This window comes from Somniosus microcephalus, chromosome 25 (assembly GCF_052327205.1).
Source record: "Somniosus microcephalus isolate GS21.2 chromosome 25, FLI_Smic_1.0, whole genome shotgun sequence".
Lineage (NCBI taxonomy): Eukaryota > Metazoa > Chordata > Chondrichthyes > Squaliformes > Somniosidae > Somniosus > Somniosus microcephalus.
The window spans coordinates 28,635,771-28,654,117 of NC_141011.1; the positions used below are offsets into that span (position 1 = coordinate 28,635,771).

Genomic DNA, 18,347 nt, shown 5'->3' on the forward strand with positions numbered 1-18,347 from the left:
CCAAGGGCCATGGGACCGGGACAGTGGGACTGGGACAATGGGATTGGGGGACAGCGGGATCGGGGGACAGCAGGACAGCGGGATCGGGGGACAATGGGGAAGGGGACAGTGGGAAGGGGGCAGTGGAAAGGGGACAGTGAGACCAGGGGCAGTGGGACAGGGCATGAAGCATCGGACATTGGAGCGCTAAGTGCTTGCCTTTTATGAAATACAGAAGGGTGGGTCGGGGGATACCACCCCCCCCCACCCCACAGTTTTCTCCCCTTCTCTCCTGAGGGCACTGACTCCTGCTTGGACACAGTTCCATCGATGCCAACTGCCCTGTTGCACCTCATCCGCGTGAGGGCCTAGACAGTGAGTATCAGAAGGGGAGTTGGCGATGGGAGGACATCAAAGCTGAGTCGGATTCTGCTCTCACCCAGCGTCCTCTCATGCATATCTCTAGCAGGGGTCACTCCCACAGCGATGCGAAGCAGGATCCTTTGGCTGCTTTCTTTCCTTCCTTCCCTGAACCCTGTGTGTGTTGAGGCCAACAGTAAAGCTGAGATCAGCTAACGCGGCATAAACCTGGGACCTTCGTTCCGGCTTACAGCTCGACTTCGAGCGAGGTGTTTAAAGTACCCATTGCAGAAGTGTGAGCATTGGGAGAGAGGGAGGGATTTACCATTTAATCAGAGTTTTGCCCAAATTGGCCCACTTTATAACATTGTTCTGTCGTTTCTATCCCCTAGTGATGGTCTTACCTTGCAGGGCCTCTTTGGCCAGGAGTAGAGTTTGATGCTCTCCTTCAAGCTGTTCCTTTCGCGCCCCCAGCAGAACCAGTTGCTGCTGGGTATCAAACAGGGTGGTCTCGAGCGCCTCCTTCTCAGACCTGACAGGATGAGAGATACAGTCAGAGAAGGTGAGCGTGGCCACCTTGCAAATGGCAACTTGCGTTAAGACCAGGTTTTTGCCTCAGTAACCGTATTCAGGGGGAAAAACTCGGTATCGATCATTTTGGGGAGCTAACATCGCCTGGACGCTAACTTTAGCGCCCGGTGCTAATTAGCGCCGGTGACCGCAAAATTGAGTTTTAGCGCGCCAAGAGGGAAGTGGAGCGCTAAATCAAGCGGGGCGGGGACTTCAGCAGCGCTGCCGCGTTCAAAGGCTCCTTCCCTCCCTTAAAGGGAACGGCCATCGCTGCAGGCTCTGCAATTTAATAAGTACCTGCCTGGACCACCAAGGCAGCCGCGATCCCGCACGATCAGCCCAGCACTCAAGCAGAGTGCCAGGCTGATCGATCGCGGGCTGGAACCCGCGGAAGAAACTAGAACAGGAAAGGTAAGTTTTTATTCCACTTACCTTGGCCACCTCGCCTTTAATCATCGCCCCCGAAGCGGCCAGCCGCCCGATGCACGCCTCCTGTAGCTGTCGGTATTTTCGACCGGCGCTGCTTCAGGGGGCGGTAGACAATTTCGAGTCTGGGGCGCTACCGGGGCGACGCGCATGGCAATGATGTCACAATCTCCGAGCAAAGGAGATCGGGGCGCAACGCCGTAACGCCACCGCAAAACTCACGCCAAACATGGCAGGAGTTGATGTCAGCGCCGCGTCCCAAGGGCGCTAACGGGAAGCGCAAAGGCACCCAATTTCACCCCCTCACTTTCTTGGGCTTCTTTGAACATAAAAGATACAATTAGGCTAAGAAAGAGTTTATATCTAGGCCTGGGACAGGATGAACTGGTATGGCACAGGTCATGTACACGGGCATTTCCAAACAACACCTTTTTGGAGAGCACACTACACCATGAGTAGGCTTTACGTTTTAACCTTTCTGATGGTGAGCTCTGTGCTCCCTTCACTGTTTAATCCATGGGTGAGCTATGATTCTATGATGTGGAAGGACGGCACAATCCATAACTAGAACCTTATTACACCTTTAAATTGACAAACCAAACTAACAGTTCGCTTCCCAGAGTCATCCATAGCTTGAGGCTGTCAGTGTGTTACAGTGAGGGGTGTGGGGTATATCAGAGTGTTACAGTGAGGGGTGTGGGGTATATCAGAGTGTTACAGTGAGGGGTGTGGGGTATATCAGAGTGTTACAGTGAGGGGTGTGGGGTATATCAGAGTGTTACAGTGAGGGGTGTGGGGTATATCAGAGTGTTACAATGAGGGGTGTGGGGTCTATCAGAGTGTTACAGTGAGGGGTGTGGGGTATATCAGAGTGTTACAATGAGGGGTGTGGGGTCTATCAGAGTGTTACAATGAGGGGTGTGGGGTCTATCAGAGAATGTTACAGTGAGGGGTGTGGGGTATATCAGAGTGTTACAGTGAGGGGTGTGGGGTATATCAGAGAATGTTACAGTGAGGGGTGTGGGGTATATCAGAGAATGTTACAGTGAGGGGTGTGGGGTATATCAGAGTGTTACAGTGAGGGGTGTGGGGTATATCAGAGTGTTACAGTGAGGGGTGTGGGGTATATCAGAGTGTTACAGTGAGGGGTGTGGGGTATATCAGAGTGTTACAGTGAGGGGTGTGGGGTATATCAGAGTGTTACAGTGAGGGGTGTGGGGTATATCAGAGTGTTACAGTGAGGGGTGTGGGGTATATCAGAGTGTTACAATGAGGGGTGTGGGGTCTATCAGAGTGTTACAGTGAGGGGTGTGGGGTATATCAGAGTGTTACAGTGAGGGGTGTGGGGTCTATCAGAGTGTTACAGTGAGGGGTGTGGGGTATATCAGAGTGTTACAGTGAGGGGTGTGGGGTATATCAGAGTGTTACAATGAGGGGTGTGGGGTCTATCAGAGTGTTACAGTGAGGGGTGTGGGGTATATCAGAGTGTTACAGTGAGGGGTGTGGGGTCTATCAGAGTGTTACAGTGAGGGGTGTGGGGTCCATCAGTGTTAAAGTGAGGCATGTGGGGTATATCAGTGTTACAGTGAGGGGTGTGGGGTATATCAGAGAGTGTTGCAGTGAGGGGTGTGGGGTATATCAGGGAGTGTTACAGTGAGGGGTGTGGGGTATATCAGAGTGTTATAATGAAGGGTGTGGGGTCTATCAGAGTGTTACAGTGAGGGGTGTGGGGTCCATCAGTGTTAAAGTGAGGCATGTGGGGTATATCAGTGTTACAGTGAGGGGTGTGGGGTATATCAGAGAGTGTTACAGTGAGGGGTGTGGGGTATATCAGAGTGTTACAGTGAGGGGTGTGGGGTATATAAGAGTGTGTTACAGTGAGGGGTGTGGGGTATATCGGAGTGTTACAGTGAGGGGTGTGGGGTATATCAGAGAATGTTACAGTGAGGGGTATGGGGTATATCAGAGAATGTTACAGTGAGGGGTGTGGGGTATATCAGAGTGTTACAGTGAGGGGTGTGGGGTATATCAGAGTGTTACAGTGAGGGGTGTGGGGTATATAAGAGTGTGTTACAGTGAGGGGTGTGGGGTATATTGGAGTGTTACAGTGAGGGGTGTGGGGTATATCAGAGAATGTTACAGTGAGGGGTATGGGGTATATCAGAGAATATTACAGTGAGGGGTGTGGGGTATATCAGAGAATATTACAGTGAGGGGTGTGGGGTATATCAGAGAATGTTACAGTGAGGGGTGTGGGGTATATCAGAGAATGTTACAGTGAGGGGTGTGGGGTATATCAGAGAAGGTTACAGTGAGGGGTGTGGGGTATATCAGAGAGTGTTACAGTGAGGGGTGTGGGGTATATCAGAGTGTGTTACAGTGAGGGGTGTGGGGTATATCAGGGAGTGTTACAGTGAGGGGTGTGGGGTATATCAGGGAGTGTTACAGTGAGGGGTGTGGGGTATATCAGAGTGTTACAGTGAGGGGTGTGGAGTATATCAGAGTGTGTTACAGTGAGGGATGTGGGTGTATCAGTGTTACAGTGGGGTGTAGGGTATATCAGAGAGTGTTACAGTGAGGGGTGTGGGGTATATCAGGGAGTGTTACAATGAGGGGTGTGGGGTATGTCTGGGGGTGTTACAGTGAGGGGTGTGGGTTATATCAAAGTGTTACAGTGAGGGGGTGTGGGTTATATCAGGGAGTGTTACAGTGAGGGGTGTGGGGTCTATCAGGGAGTGTTACAGTGAGGGGTGTGGAGTATATCAGGGAGTGTTACAGTGAGGGGTGTGGGTTATATCAGGGAGTGTTACAGTGAGGGGTGTGGGTTATATCAGGGAGTGTTACAGTGAGGGGTGTGGGTTGTATCAGGGAGTGTTACAGTGAGGGGTGTGGGGTTTGTCAGGGAGTGCCAGTGAGGGGCTTGACATATAGCAGATATATCGTATACTTTTTGCTTTTGTATTGACCAGTTGGGAGGCAGCTTTTCTTTATTCCCAGCACCAAACGTGTGTCTGCACCCACCTGAGACCTGCTCCTTCCTCTGCCAGCGCCCTGTTCTCACGCTCTGATGCAGTGAGCTGAACCACAAGGCTCGCCTTCTCCCTGGCCAGTTCTTCCTTTTCTTTGGCCGCCCGGAGCAGCGACTCACTGTGGCGCTCAATCTCACCGCAAGCCTGACGCAACTCCTCGCTCAGACTGTTCTTTTGTCGAGTCACCTGCGTGAAAACAGACGAGGAGCTCTGAATTTTGTCCCATATCTTACTCATTGCAGAACTGTTTCTGTTTATTCGGCAGGTTAAGGGCTACTTGCTGTGTAACTGAATGGAGTTGCTGTTTGTGCAGCAGGGTTAGGATTTATAATAGCAGTTTCTCTACCTGTCCCAGCTGTTCCTGCAGCTCCCCCTTTTCCCGCTGATACGTCATCAGGTCCTGCTCAAGTTTCTCACGGCTCTGCTCCACGATCTGCAGGGAGTGGTCCAGGCCGTGACGCTCAGTGTGCAGGTCCAGCTTCTCTTGTTCCAGTCGGACTAACTCGTCGCGGATCGAGGCCTTCTCCTGTTCAACTTCTTTCTTCTGACCCAGCAGTGTGGCCTTCTCATCCTCTAGCTGCAAGTGTACAAGACAGCAGAGAGTAAAAGAGCAAAACCAAGGGCTGGTGTGCACTAGCTCAGTGTTTCTCAAACCGGGGTCCGCGGCCTGTCTGCTCTCCGCCGCCCGGCCCCGTATCGACCTGCGCCACCGGTTTCCCTCAAGCTCTGGGATCGGGCACGTCCCGCGCCACGTACCTTGTTGTTATTGAGACTGTGGAAGAGTCCTTGGGACTGTGAGCTGGGACCGGGGGACAGTGACTGGAGCCGGAGCCGAGCTGAGCCGCTGGGGATGGGGTGGCGGGGAGGTTTGGGGGGGGGGGGGAGGGGGAGTCACTGAATGGCCAGTGGGCCAGGCCTCCCCGGGGTCCGGCTCTTCTCCTGCCCCTCCCTCTACCCCGGAATCAGGGATCTCAAGACGCTGCCCCTGATGCAGTAAAGACTCATGACGGGAAATGGAAACTTTAAGTGGAAAATGTGCACGGTACCAGTGCACGTGCGGTAAGAAGGGTCAGTTGTGCTCCACTTATTCTGCAAGTGTTCCATCATTCAGTCAGTCTGTATACTGGGATCTAAAGTGCTTGGGTTGTGGTGGGGTTTCACAGCTCCCCCCGGGTTACTTGTACCCTGCTGGGTCGTCTCCTTCTCCGAGGTTTGCCGGCGGCCAGTCCCCGGGCTCGTTTAACCCCGGCTGAATTTATTCGGTTGGAGGCCGGGCTGCTGAGTTGTGTGATGGAGCAGAGGGGGTGGGCGGGGTGGGTGCGCGCCAGGGCTTTGCGACCCGAAACATTTCGCACGTGCGCGCACACGGTGCACCTTTGACGGGCTGTGGGTCCGAGTTTGTGCACGTGCCGAGTTCTTGATTTGAGTGAAATCCTTTCTCCTGTGTGTGTGTGTGGAGGCTGCAGCAGGTGGTGAATGGACGCCGCCGCACTTTGCATGTCTGTTTACGCCCGGTTCAAGTGGCCGAGGTTTGTGAGCAGGTCGTATGCCTGCCTTCCTAATCAGGAACAGGGCTGGGAGAAGCAAGCCTCTGTTGGTGGCAGTCGGCTTGTCTTATCCAACATGTTGATGGTGCCAAAAGTCAGCCTGATTCGTGAAACGGTTCAGTAGTTTCAGTGATCATAGAATCAGGTCATTTCGAGCCTGCTCCTCTTTATAAAACCGACACTGATTCCGTTCTTGCGAATTATTCTCAACGGCTGCTCACAGAGGCCCACAGCTCTCACTCACTTTGCAACGAGCGCTCCCCGCCAGTCGAGCTGATTCCTCTCCCTGATGCTGCGACCCTGTGCCATCCTCCCGGCACGTGATCAGAACGCCTGCGGGGCCCTTCAAACACGTGCCTGAACGTGTTCACGCAAACACGTACAATCCCACAGTGCAGCTGTTACAGAACATGTCAGTGGGACAGCATGGCGGTGGGACAGTGTGGGGTGAGTCATGCTTCCAGCAGCATCCCAGCACATGCACGGGTGCTCGTCCCCTCACTCACCTTGGCCAGCCTGCTGACAGCTTTAAAAATTGTCCAGCACTAAGTGGCTAATAGTGGCCGTCTGTTGCTGCGGAGTGAGTGCCCAGAATTGGTGCGAGTAGGAGGCACACCCATCTCACTGATGTCTGTAAGTAACTACCTGTTTTCTTAAAAGCATTATTAAAACACTCTTTACATGCTGCACTTTCATATTATGAGTATTATATAGTATAATTCCGATGGGAGGTCCGTGATTACTAATCGATTTGAAACAGGGTCCTTCAATCAAAAAAGTTTGAGAACAACTGCATTAGCTCACATCTCGGTCTGCTTGACAGCTTACTAAAAGAGCGCCTCCAATTGTCCAGTGACTACCTGCACTGGTCCAGTGACTACCTGCACTGGTCCAGTGACTACCTGCACTGGTTCAGTGACTACCTGCACTGGTCCAGTGACTACCTGCACTACCTGATGCGCTATCAATTACTCAAAAGACTGAGGTTAAGCGAGTAACTAACAGGCTTTTATTAACAAGAGAATGAAGGTGTGCCTCGAGTGGTCGACCAGTCCAGAATACAGAGGGACTGTGGAGCAGTCACCTTTATACCTGGACTCGTGGGAGGAGTCAGCCGAGGCATGTACAGACATGTACACAGTGGAATACAAACACACACACAGGCAGGTATAACAGTGGTTTACCACATTCACCCCTTGTTTAAAAATGAGTCCGGCGGGGTGAAGTGTATTAAAAGTTTGTGTATTGGAGTCTCTCCGGAGGTCTTGTCTGCCGCTGTGATCGGCGTGGCGACGGCAGGGGTAGTGAAGCTTCCGGCGTCGAGTCCCGCGTAGGCTGGGGCACTGGTGTGTAGTCCTCGTGGGTGTCTAGCGGGTCGCGGGGCCCAGGCGTGCTGTCTGCTGGGGTTGGATATTGGATCGTGGGGGGGGGTGGTAGTGGGTAGTGGGTTACTGGGGCCCCCGAGGGTGCGAGGTCTCGTATGGAGACTGTGTCCTCCCGCCCGTCCGGGTACGCAATGTAAGCATACTGGGGGTTGGCGTGGAGGAGGTCGACCCTCTCGACCAAGGGGTCCGTTTTATGGGTCCTCACGTGTCTTCTCAGTAGGACCAGCCCTGGGGACGTCAGCCATGGCGGTAGCGATGTCCCCGATGTGGACTTCCTTGGGAAGACAAACATTTTCTCATGAGGGGTGGCGTTAGTGGCAGTGCAGAGCAGTGACCAAATAGAGTGGAGCGCATCGGGGAGTACATCCTGCCAGCGGGAGGTCGGAAGGCCCCTAGACTTTAAGGCTAGCAGGGCGGCCTTCCAAACTGTCGCATTCTCTCTTTCCACCTGTCCGTTCCCCCGGGGGTTGTAACTGGTGGTCCTGCTTGTGGCAATACCCCTAGCGAGCAGGTACTGACGGAGTTCGTCGCTCATAAACGATGAGCCCCGGTCGCTATGGATATAGCTGGGGAAACCGAACAGGGTGAAGAGGTCGTTCAGACATTTAATGACCGTGGCACTGGTCATGTCCGGGCAGGGGATGGCGAACGGGAAACGGGAGTACTCATCAATAATGTTGAGGAAGTACACATTGCGGTCGGAGGAGGGGAGAGGCCCTTTAAAATCAACGCTCAGGCGCTCGAAGGGGCGAGTGGCTTTTATCAGGTGAGCCCTGTCTGGTCTATAAAAGTGCGGTTTGCACTCAGCGCAGACTTGGCAGTTCCTGGTCATGGTCCTGACCTCCTCAATGGAGTAAGGCAGGTTGCGGGCCTTGATGAAGTGGAAGAACCTGGTGACCCCCGGGTGGCAGAGGTCATTGTGGAGGGCCCGCAGTCTATCGATCTGCGCGCTGGCGCAGGTGCCACGCGATAGAGCATCCAGGGGTTCATTGAGCTTCCCGGGCCGGTACAAGATCTCGTAATTGTAGGTGGAAAGTTCGATTCTCCACCTCAAGATCTTGTCATTTTTGATTTTGCCCCTCTGCTTGTTGTTAAACATAAAAGCAACTGAACGCTGGTCAGTGAGCAGGGTAAATCGTTTTCCGGCCAGGTAGTGCCTCCAATGACGCACAGCCTCCACAATTGCCTGGGCCTCCTTCTCAACAGCGGAGTGTCTGGTCTCCGGGCCCTGGAGGGTTCGTGAAAAGAAGGCCACGGGTCTCCCCGCCTGATTAAGGGTAGCGGCCAGGGCAAAGTCGGATGCGTCGCTTTCCACCTGGAAGGGGATGGATTCGTCCACGGTGGCTTTGGCAATGTCTTCCTTGATACGGTGGAAGGCTAAGCGGGCCTCTGCCGTCAAGGGAAAAGAGGTGGACTTGATCAGCGGACGGGCCTTGTCCGCATAGTAGGGGACCCACTGGGCGTAATAGGAGAAAAACCCTAGGCACCTCTTCAGGGCCTTGAGGCAGTGTGGCAATGGGAGTTCCATAAGGGGACGCATCCGGTCGGGGTCGGGACCGATGGCTCCGTGTTCCACAACACAGCCAAGGATGGCAAGGCGGCTTGTGCGGAATATGCACTTCTCCTTGTTATACGTCAGGTTCAGGAGTTGGGCAGTGCAGAGGAATTTTTTCGAGGTTTGCGTCATGGTCCTGCAAGTCATGGCCGCAGATGGTCACATTGTCCAGATATGGGAAAGTGGCCTGCAACGCATTTTGATCGACCATCCGGTCCATCTCCCTTTGGAAGACGGAGACCCCGTTGGTGACGCCAAAGGGAACCCTAAGGAAGTGATAGAGGCGGCCGTTTGCCTCAAAGGCAGTATATTGGCGGTCCTCAGGGCGGATAGGAAGCTGGTGGTACGCTGATTTCAGGTCAATGGTCGAGAAGACGCGGTACTGCGCGATCTGGTTGACCATATCAGCTATGCGGGGGAGTGGGTAAGCGTCCAGCGGGGTGTAGCGATTTATTGTCTGGCTGTAGTCGATGACCAGGCGCTGCTTCTCGCCGGTCTTAACGACCACAACCTGGGCTCGCCAGGGGCTGGTGCTGCCCTCAATAATCCCCTCCTTCAGGAGCCGCTCCACTTCGGTTTTAATGAAAACCCTGTCCCCGGCACTGTATCGCCTGCTCTTTGTGGCGATGGGCTTACAGTCGGGGGTGAGGTCAGCAAACAGTGGGGGGGGGGTGACTCTGAGTGTGGAGAGGTTGCACCTGGTGCGCGGCGGGCAATTTGGAAGCTGCTGGCTGCGGACTGTGAGTGGGGGGAGGGGTCCACCGTACGCCATCGTAACACTTTTAAGGTGGCACTGAAAATCTAACCCCAGTAGAACGGCAGCGCAGAGGTGGGGCAGGACCAGAAGTTTAAAATTATCGTACACAGTCCCGTCTACTAAGAGTGTCACCACGCAGTAGCTGCCAATGTCCGCCGACTGGGACTCGGAGGCCATAGAAATCCGCTGGTGCGCAGGCAGGACTGGGAGAGAGCAACGCCGCACCGTGTCGGGGTGGATGAAGCTCTCCGTGCTCCCAGAGTCAAAAAGGCAGGTTGTTTCGTGACCATTTACCTTAATGTCCATTGTGGACCGGGCCAGTTGGTGCGGTCTCGCTTGGTCCAGCGTAACGGAGGCCAGCGTAGGGGTCGGTGTGTCGCTGCGGGTATCAGATGAGGCGGTGTTGGGGGCCTGCTGCGTCCCGGCTGGCGTCCAAGATGGCGGCGTCCATGATCCCCATGTGGCTGGAGGCGTCCAAAATGGCTGCTGTTCCGGTGGTTCGCACATGGCTGGGGAGGCCCAAGATGGCGGCCCACATGCGGCGCTGCTGGGGTTCGGGGTGGCTTTGGCCCTGCAGACGCTGGCGTAGTGTCCCTTCTTCCCGCAACCCGAGCAGATCGCATTTTTCGCCGGGCAGCGCGCTCTGGGGTGTTTGGCCTGGCCACAGAAGTAGCATTTCTGGCCTTGGGACACTGCTGCGGTAGTTGGGCCGTTGCTGGGATGTGGCTGGGGTGGCACGGCGCTATGAGACGGTCCTACCGTGTCCCAGGCTGTCGTTCCCCGCGGCGTCCACGGTGCAGAGGAGTAGGCATCCATGCCCCGGTAGGCTGCGTCCAATGATAGTGCGAGTTCAGAGGCCTTGTTGAGGTCGAGGTCACTCTGCTCCAACAGTCGCTGTCGGGTGTAATTGGACCTGTGGCCCGCCACAAAAGCGTCCCGGATAAGTTCCTCTGTGTACATGGCGGCCTTTACATCCTTACAACCACAGGCCCGGCCAAGCACAGACAGTGCCTGAAGGTATTCCTCGGTCGATTCCCCCGGTTGTTGTTTACGACTCCCCAGGAGGTGCCTGGCGTACACCTCGTTCACTGGGCGCGTGTACTGGTCCTTGAGGAGCTTGAGAGCAGCCGTGTACGAGGTCGCGTCCTGGATGACCGAGTACACTCGGCGGTTCACTTTGGAGGTCAGGACATCCAGTTTGTCCTCATCCGATTTGACCGTTGCAGCGGAGGTGATCAGGGATCTTTCAAAGCACTTAAGCCAGTGAGCAAACTTGGTGGATGCGTCCGCCTCCCGATGGTCTAAGTCCAGGCATGCTGGTGTGAGGATCTTCTCCATTATAAAAAAATCTTGTTAATAAAATTGATGCGCTATCAATTACTCAAAAGACTGAGGTTAAGCGAGTAACTAACAGGCTTTTATTAACAAGAGAATGAAGGTGTGCCTCGAGTGGTCGACCAGTCCAGAATACAGAGGGACTGTGGAGCAGTCACCTTTATACCTGGACTCGTGGGAGGAGTCAGCTGAGGCATGTACAGACATGTACACAGTGGAATACAAACACACACACAGGCAGGTATAACAGTGGTTTACCACACTACCCAATGTGGAACTGACTCATACGGACCAGAAAGGTCCAAGGTCCCACCACAGAGTGGACCAAGTCAGCTGAGATCAGTTGTAGCAGCAATAGATGTCCTGCAGTTGGCTTTAGCGTCCCTAGGTTAGGGAGGGGAAGATAAGCTAGGCTTCCTGCGTCTGATCACTGCCCTGTGACCCTGCTGGAAAAGCATGTGTGTGAAGGGCTTACACCGACAATATTGAGCTGGGCTGTGATGCTGCCCACAGTAGAATAGCTGACCGTCACTCATTGTGAAGGCTGGCACACAAAGAATGGCCACTTTGATGAGGTACTGGAGGGCTGCTGGTTTATCTGGAACTGTATTCCAGCAAGCATCAGCACCTCTGGGAGAGGAGGGGGTGGGTGGGCGGGAAACTGGGATGAGCTTGAGGTGTGGTTTTCTGTTGCAAACTGTTTTGTTACCTCCAGGATGATTTTGTTCAGCTGCACTTTGTCCTGGGCCAGCCCCTCATTGAAGGCACTCATCTTGGACAGGGAATCCCGGAGAGAAGCGTGTTCCGTCCTCAGCTTGTTCAGGAAAAGTTCCATCTCGGCGTTTGCAGTCTCCACCTTGGAAGGAGCAAGCAGTTCCAGCACCGTTAAATCCGGCACAACCCCAAAAGCCAAACGTTCCCCACTTTATACTCGGGCTTGCTCGCTAAAAACAGCACAGAGAGCAGAATATTCCATCTGATCTCTGTTCAACCCACGCACAACTTCAGACAGGTGACACCAGGGAGCATTCTGTCCCCTGGCGAGGGGGCATTCTCACTCTACGTTACGTTTCGTGTCATGTCTGGCTGTGGGGTGGAGCTCCCCTAACGACAGTCTCTCTCTGCCGCGTCCACGGTCGCAGCTGCCCAGGGAGCACGCGCAGTTACCAAGTCGCTAGAAAATCACGACCAGCAGAAGTTTTCCCTCAGGCCAAATGATGGTGAGTTTAGGAGTGTTCGGGGGGGGGGGGCTCTCTGCAATCTCCAAAACACTTTTCGGAGAAGCCACCATTACGTAGCCCGTCCTTCAATGTGAACTTGACCGTGGCGGCTCACCAAGATTCCTGCTCCAGTATTGCAGTCTAACTCCGGTCTATTTGAAAGGTACCCGGACAGGCAAATTACAGAAAGGGTTCAAGTCAAAAGACAGAGCTCCCCCCAGTGGCTTAGTTGGTAAATGCAAGCCCTGGTTTGTTGCTCAGCTGCACAACCCAGGCAGATCCCAGGCAGGGTCAATTGCTGGTTTGTGCCGAGTTAGCTGATTTCACCCAGTTGGGAACAGTAGCTCAGGGTTAGGGAGGGAAAAATCAGCCAGGTCTCCTGCTCCAGTTCACTATCCAGTCACTCCTCCTGGAAGTCCATTTGTGCGGATTTTGGTTGACGACAGGTTTGGGCTCAACTGTGATGTTCCCCCACCCCCCCCAACCCGGTCAAATGTCCTGGCAACACACACTGTCAAAGCTCATACATGAGATTGGCTGTTTGGGCAAGTTACCAAAAACACCTATTGCCCGTGAAACTCTATCCTGACATGAGTTACCACCTTCCGGAGAGGAGGATGAAAACTGGAGTGGAAAATAAAATCCAGTCTTGTGTATAATTATAGCCCGGCTGTGCAACTCTACCTCATTTTCCAAGTTTACCTTGGACAGTGCTTCTTCCATTCCAGCCTTCTCATTCTCCATCACTTCCTTGTCCAGCGCGGCCTTGCTCAAGGCCTCCTTCACTAGTATCAGCTCCTTTTTCGCACTCGAGTTCTTTACTTCCAGCTGCTCGAGTATCTTGTGGCTGATGGGGGAGGGGGGGAAAGCACACGAACATTCAGGAGGGTCAGGCCCCAGGGGCCTCAAAGCGAGCTGCAGGCCTCAATTTAATTCTGAATCCCCAGTCTCACTCACTCACCCTCGCTCGATTTCTTTCTGTGCCCTCTCCTTGTCCTTCAAGATATCCTCCTTCTCGTCCTCCAGGTTGTCCCGATGGCGTTGGAGCTCGGAGTTGGCCAGCTGCAGTTTCTCGTTCTCCTGTTGAGCCATCTCAATCTGCTGCTGGAGCGACTGAAGAGACTTCTCCAAGTTTGACTTCTCACTTTTAGAAAGAAAAACCGTGAGATAGACCAGGCCAACTGGGCAGTGGTGGGGGGTGAGATGTGTAGTGGATCAGTTAAGGATCATTAAATTAAACTACAGGAAACTTTGGTTTATCTGGAGGTTGTATGTCCGGAAACCTCGATCCACCGGCAGAAATCAGGAGCCGTTTGGTTAGGTTTTTTTTCTTCTCGTGGCTTTGTTTTCAACAGTCGGGCTCTGGAAAGTCTCTCTGAAGCTGTTGCTAAGCTACAGAGACGCTTCCAAGGTACCGGACGACTGTTTAGAAGCTGTTGCTAAGCAACAGTGTTTGTTGTCAAATACGGAGATGAAAACCTCCGTATCCTTCAGAATTAGCGCTGGTTTGTCCGGCAGTTTTGATAGATCGGCAACAGCTCGGTCCCGTCGGTGCCGGATATCACAAAGTATTGCTGTTTTTCAGATTCCATTCTTAGCATCATAAAGTGTGTGGGGGGGGCGGGAGCGGAATTTGGATCCAAAAACTTTGTAGTTTAGAGCAAGTCAGCAAAATTCTGTATTTATTTGGAAAGAATAAAAATGGATGAAAAAAAACATTGCTTTAATAATGAACACAATTACTGGGAGTCTGGAGCCATTGTGTGAGGCACAGGTAAGCTAGAAATGGAGCTACCTTCCTGAGGCGAAGGGACAGTGTTAATCCACAACACCATCCTTAATATTATTTTAAAGTTTTCAAATGGTGGTGGGTACTTCAGTTCTGACCAGATATTATGATCAACTTTCAGATGTAGATGGGACCAAGGGCCAAAATAGTGCAGTTTAGAATCATAGAAATTTACGGCACAGAAGGAGGCCATTCCGCCCATCGTGTCTGTGCTGGCCGAAAAAGAGCGATCCAGCCTAATCCCACTTTCCAGCTCTTGGTCTGTAGCCCTGTAGGTTACGGCACTTCAAGTGCATATCCAAGTACTTTTTAAATGCGGTGAGGGTTTCTGCCTCTACCACCCTTTCAGGCAGTGAATTCCAGACCCCCACCACCCCCTGGGTGAAAAAAATTCTCCTCAACTCCCCTCTAATCATTTTACCAATTACTTTAAATCTATACCCCCTGGTTATTGACCACTCTGCTAAGGGAGCTAGGTCCTTCCTGTCCACTCTATCTAGGCCCCTCATAATTTTGGTCCGAGGCTGCTCAAAGCCCTCAAATCTCTTGGAGCAACAGTTGGTTAAATGGGCCTGGTCTCCTTTAGGCCTTGTAACAACTCATTGGGTCAATCCCACTGATCTAGCAGTAGCGGAGGGTCTGCGAGGAGTTAGGTGGGATCTCCATAATCTTAGAATAAGGGGCTGCCCTTTCAAAACTGAGATGAGGAGAAACTTCTTCACTCAGAGGGTAGTAAATCTATGGAATTTGCTACCCCAGAGAGCTGTGGAAGCTGCAACATTAAATACATTTAAAATGGAGATAGACAGTTTCCTAGCTGATAAGGGAATTAGGGGTTACGGGGAGAGGGCAGGGAAGTGGACGTGAGTCTAGATTCGGATCAGCCATGATCCTATTGAATGGCGGAGCAGGCCCGAGGGGCCGTATGGCCTACTCCTGCTCCTACTTCTTATGTTCTTATGTTCCATCACAGGGTCTTCTCACCACACTGTCACTTAGTCCTCAAGCATCGGTTCTTTTCCTGCCGAAAGTCAGGTCCCGGGATGCAGGCGCTTCGCATTTGCAGCGACAGCATGCGCATTGTGCGCTGGATGTGCAATACGCGTGATCACATCAGAAATGCGAGGCATGCACATCTACGGGGCCTGATCTTCAGCATGAAGGATAGGGAGAATTTGTCTTCTTTACAAATATATCTATATATATAAATCGGTACTTCTGTCATTCTGTCTATCTGTCTGTCATCGCGTGTGCGTTGCGGGTATGCACTCGAAAGTTACAGGGCGTACCTACGTGCGCGTTACCTCCAAAGAAAGCTTACGCTTCCGAGACGGTTTTAAGCGTATTTACGTTTCGGCCGGGCTAAAATTGCGCCCGCGGTATCCCAAAAACCTTCAACATTCCGCTCATTAGCATCTCATTATCCGCTCATTAGCGACAGAGTGACCTCGAGCTCGACCAATCGTACGCCGGGTTGCTGGCGTGTGCCGCCGGGCCAATCGGTGCGCGTGTGGCCGGGCTTTATCGTTCTGAACCGAGGTGAGTCACCGCCATCTTGATTCCAAACTTTTCCTTTCTTTTTCCCGCTTTCTGCATCTTGAAAAAAAACGTTGCTTTTAAAACACATATTGTTTTAAAAAAAAATGATTTAGAAAGTAATTAACTTATCTAATCTCATTAATTTTCCTACCTTTCCCCGTTTTTCCAGGTAGGCCTAGAAGCCTCGGCGTCTCCTCCGCACCCACGCCCGAGCCAGGCACCTCCCGGCCCCATTCGAAGGCTGGAGGGCCGAGCCTCAGCCCAGCGGCGCTAGGGTGCGCGCGCAGCAGGAGCTGAGACGTCTCTCTCTGCCGGGGCTTGCTGAGCGTCCAGCGTTACCCTGGCAACCGGGCCCGCCGGACGTATCGCACAGCCGCAATCGGCGGTCTTCACCTCGGGGGGAGGGGGGGCGCGACCCTCGGGGGGGGGGGGGGGCCGCGCGCGCAGCAGGAGCAGCTGAGACGCGGCGTCTCTCTCTCTGGCTTGGTCAGCGTCACGGTTGCCCTGGCAACCGGGCCCGCCGGCCGAGAGAGACGCCGCGTCTCAGCTCCTGCTGCGCGCGCAATCGGCGGTCTTCACCTCGGGGGGGGGGGGGCGCGACCCTCGGGGGGGCGACCCTCGGGGGGGGGGCGACCCTCGGGGGGGGGCGCCCCCCGCCCTCCCTCCCCCCCGCCCTCCATCCCCCCCTCCCCTCCCCCCGCCCTTCCCCCCCGCCCTCCCTTCCCCCCTCCCCCCTCCCTCCCTTCCTCCCCCCCGCCCTCCCTCCCCCTCCCCCTCCCCCCCGCCCTCCCTTCCCCGCCCTCCCCCTCCCCCCCTCCCTCCCTTCCCCTCCCCTGCCCTCCCTTCCCCCCCTCCCTCCCTTCCTTCCCCCCTCCCTTCCCCGCCCTCCCCCTCCCTCCCTTCCCCACCCTCCCCCTCCCTCCCCTCCCCCCGCCCTCCCTTCCCCTCCCCCCCGCCCTCCCCCTCCCCTCCCCTCCCTCTCTTCCCTCCAGTCGCTCTCTCTCTTCCCCCCAGTCGCTCTCTCTCTTCCCCCCAGTCGCTCTCTCTCTTCCCCCCAGTCGCTCTCTCTCTCTCTTCCAACAACAACATGCCCTCGAAAAAGCCTCGGCACCGCCGGGCACTTCAGCTAGTATATATATATATTGGGAGAGAATCAGCCTTTACCGATCCATTAAGTCAAAAATTCTGGGAATTTATGGCAAAAATTGGTTAAAAATCCCCCCCAACTTTAATGATCCTTATGGGTTCGATATATCTGGACCTTGGTTCAAATCAGACTCAAGAAGGTGGCTCACCACCACCCTCTCAAGGACAATTAGGGATGGGCAATAAATGCTGGCCTTGACAGCGACGCCCACATCCAATGAATGAATGAATATAAAATAGACTGTTGGGTTGAAGATTCTTCTGTCTGATTGTTGTCAGATTCTGATGTGAAATGAGTTGAGATACTTTCAATCCCGTGTCTAGTGGGCAAAGGCCCACAGCATAAAATGATGACCAACTGGTACTAAACTGACAATTTACTCAGAGAGGCCACAGGATGGGTTGTGCAGGAACTGGAAGCAATTCACAGTAGAGGACGCTGTTCTGAGGTTGAGGCACTTTGTTGGGGCAGATTGAAGGGAGCTTTACTCTGTATCTAAGCTGTGCTGTACCTGGCCCCAGAATAGTTATTGTGCCAGTGTAGAGGGCTCTTTACTCTTTAATGAGTGCTGTACCTGACTTGGGATGGCTTGATGCTGACACAGGGTGCCTGAAAAACAGAAGTTGGTCCATTCCACTGCATTAACACCCATCGCTCTGCTCAGCATAAAGTTCATGGGGGAAAACAAAGCAGAGAGATACAGGAAGAAAATCTAGCGAGTTTGGGGGAAAGTGGAGTGACGAAGCTCATCGCTGCAGAGGCCTTGACATCGGTTGGGGTAGGGATTAGGGCAAGGATAAGGACAATGACCAGCACCAACCCACCTGCCCTCATGCAGTCTCACCTTCCTAGTAGGTCCGCAGAGGAGCGGAAACGGTTGGCATCGCGCTTGGCATCATCCTTGGCTCGCACCGAGTCCTCGGTCTCCTCCCTGAGCTTTAGAATCTGCTGCTCTAGTGCCCGACGTTCGTTCTCACTGTCGCCCGACTGCTTCTTCAGACTGGCCAACGAGTCTTGGGTTGCCTCGTACTTTGCACGGAGTTCCTATTGGGACAAAATGTTTTAGGAGTTACCGAGGATTTAACAAGAGCGTCTGTGCTGTTTATAAAGAGGGGTCACAGGTTTAACCGGACTACCAGTAGGAAGTGTGGGAGTTGGTAACCTTAGTGCTGGAGAGCTGAAAACCCATTGAGAGGGGCCAATGTTCCAAGGGTACAGCACTCCACTGGGCTCCTAATTAGCAATCCAAACGGTTGAATCCCAGACTTGCTGGTCACCTGAATCCAATTCCTCTCTCAGCGCACTGGGAGGGTAAAGTCTGTGGGACCAGCAGAGTCTCGCGGAGAACATGCATCATGCATCATCTAGATGCAGTATTCCTGGCTAGCGGGGGTTCGACACGAGAGGCAGACTGCCCCATTCCCAAGTGTGTCAGCAGGAACCCAATGGAGGAAAAGATTTGGTCAAACAAGTCTTCAAACACGTCTACCCATTGTCTAAATTTTGCTCCTCTTCAACTGCCAGCATCGTTAGTGGTAACAGTGTGTCTGGCAGCAACTAAACAGGTCCCGGCCCTGGTCTGAGCTGAGTGAGCTAATCTCAGCCAGGGCGGTAGCAGGGAAGGTACTATCGGCCTTGGTCCTCTTGGGTGACGGGGGGAAATGAACCAGGGCTCCTGTTCCTGAGCCCTGCCGGAAAGTGCGTGTCTG

General features: G+C 53.6%; 1 protein-coding gene across 1 annotated transcript in view; it reads right to left on the reverse strand.

Annotated features, from left to right (window-relative positions):
- crocc (ciliary rootlet coiled-coil, rootletin) overlaps window positions 1-18,347 on the reverse strand; it is a 115,681-nt gene that overhangs the window by 62,019 nt on the left and 35,315 nt on the right. Inside the window, exons 13-19 of the mRNA XM_085966978.1 lie at window positions 17,483-17,682; window positions 13,125-13,307; window positions 12,866-13,010; window positions 11,653-11,799; window positions 4,711-4,941; window positions 4,357-4,550; window positions 744-871 (exon numbers count right to left, since the gene is read on the reverse strand). Of these exons, the coding sequence (XP_085823104.1) occupies window positions 744-871; window positions 4,357-4,550; window positions 4,711-4,941; window positions 11,653-11,799; window positions 12,866-13,010; window positions 13,125-13,307; window positions 17,483-17,682 (1,228 nt within the window). The remainder of the gene's footprint in view (window positions 1-743; window positions 872-4,356; window positions 4,551-4,710; window positions 4,942-11,652; window positions 11,800-12,865; window positions 13,011-13,124; window positions 13,308-17,482; window positions 17,683-18,347) is intronic.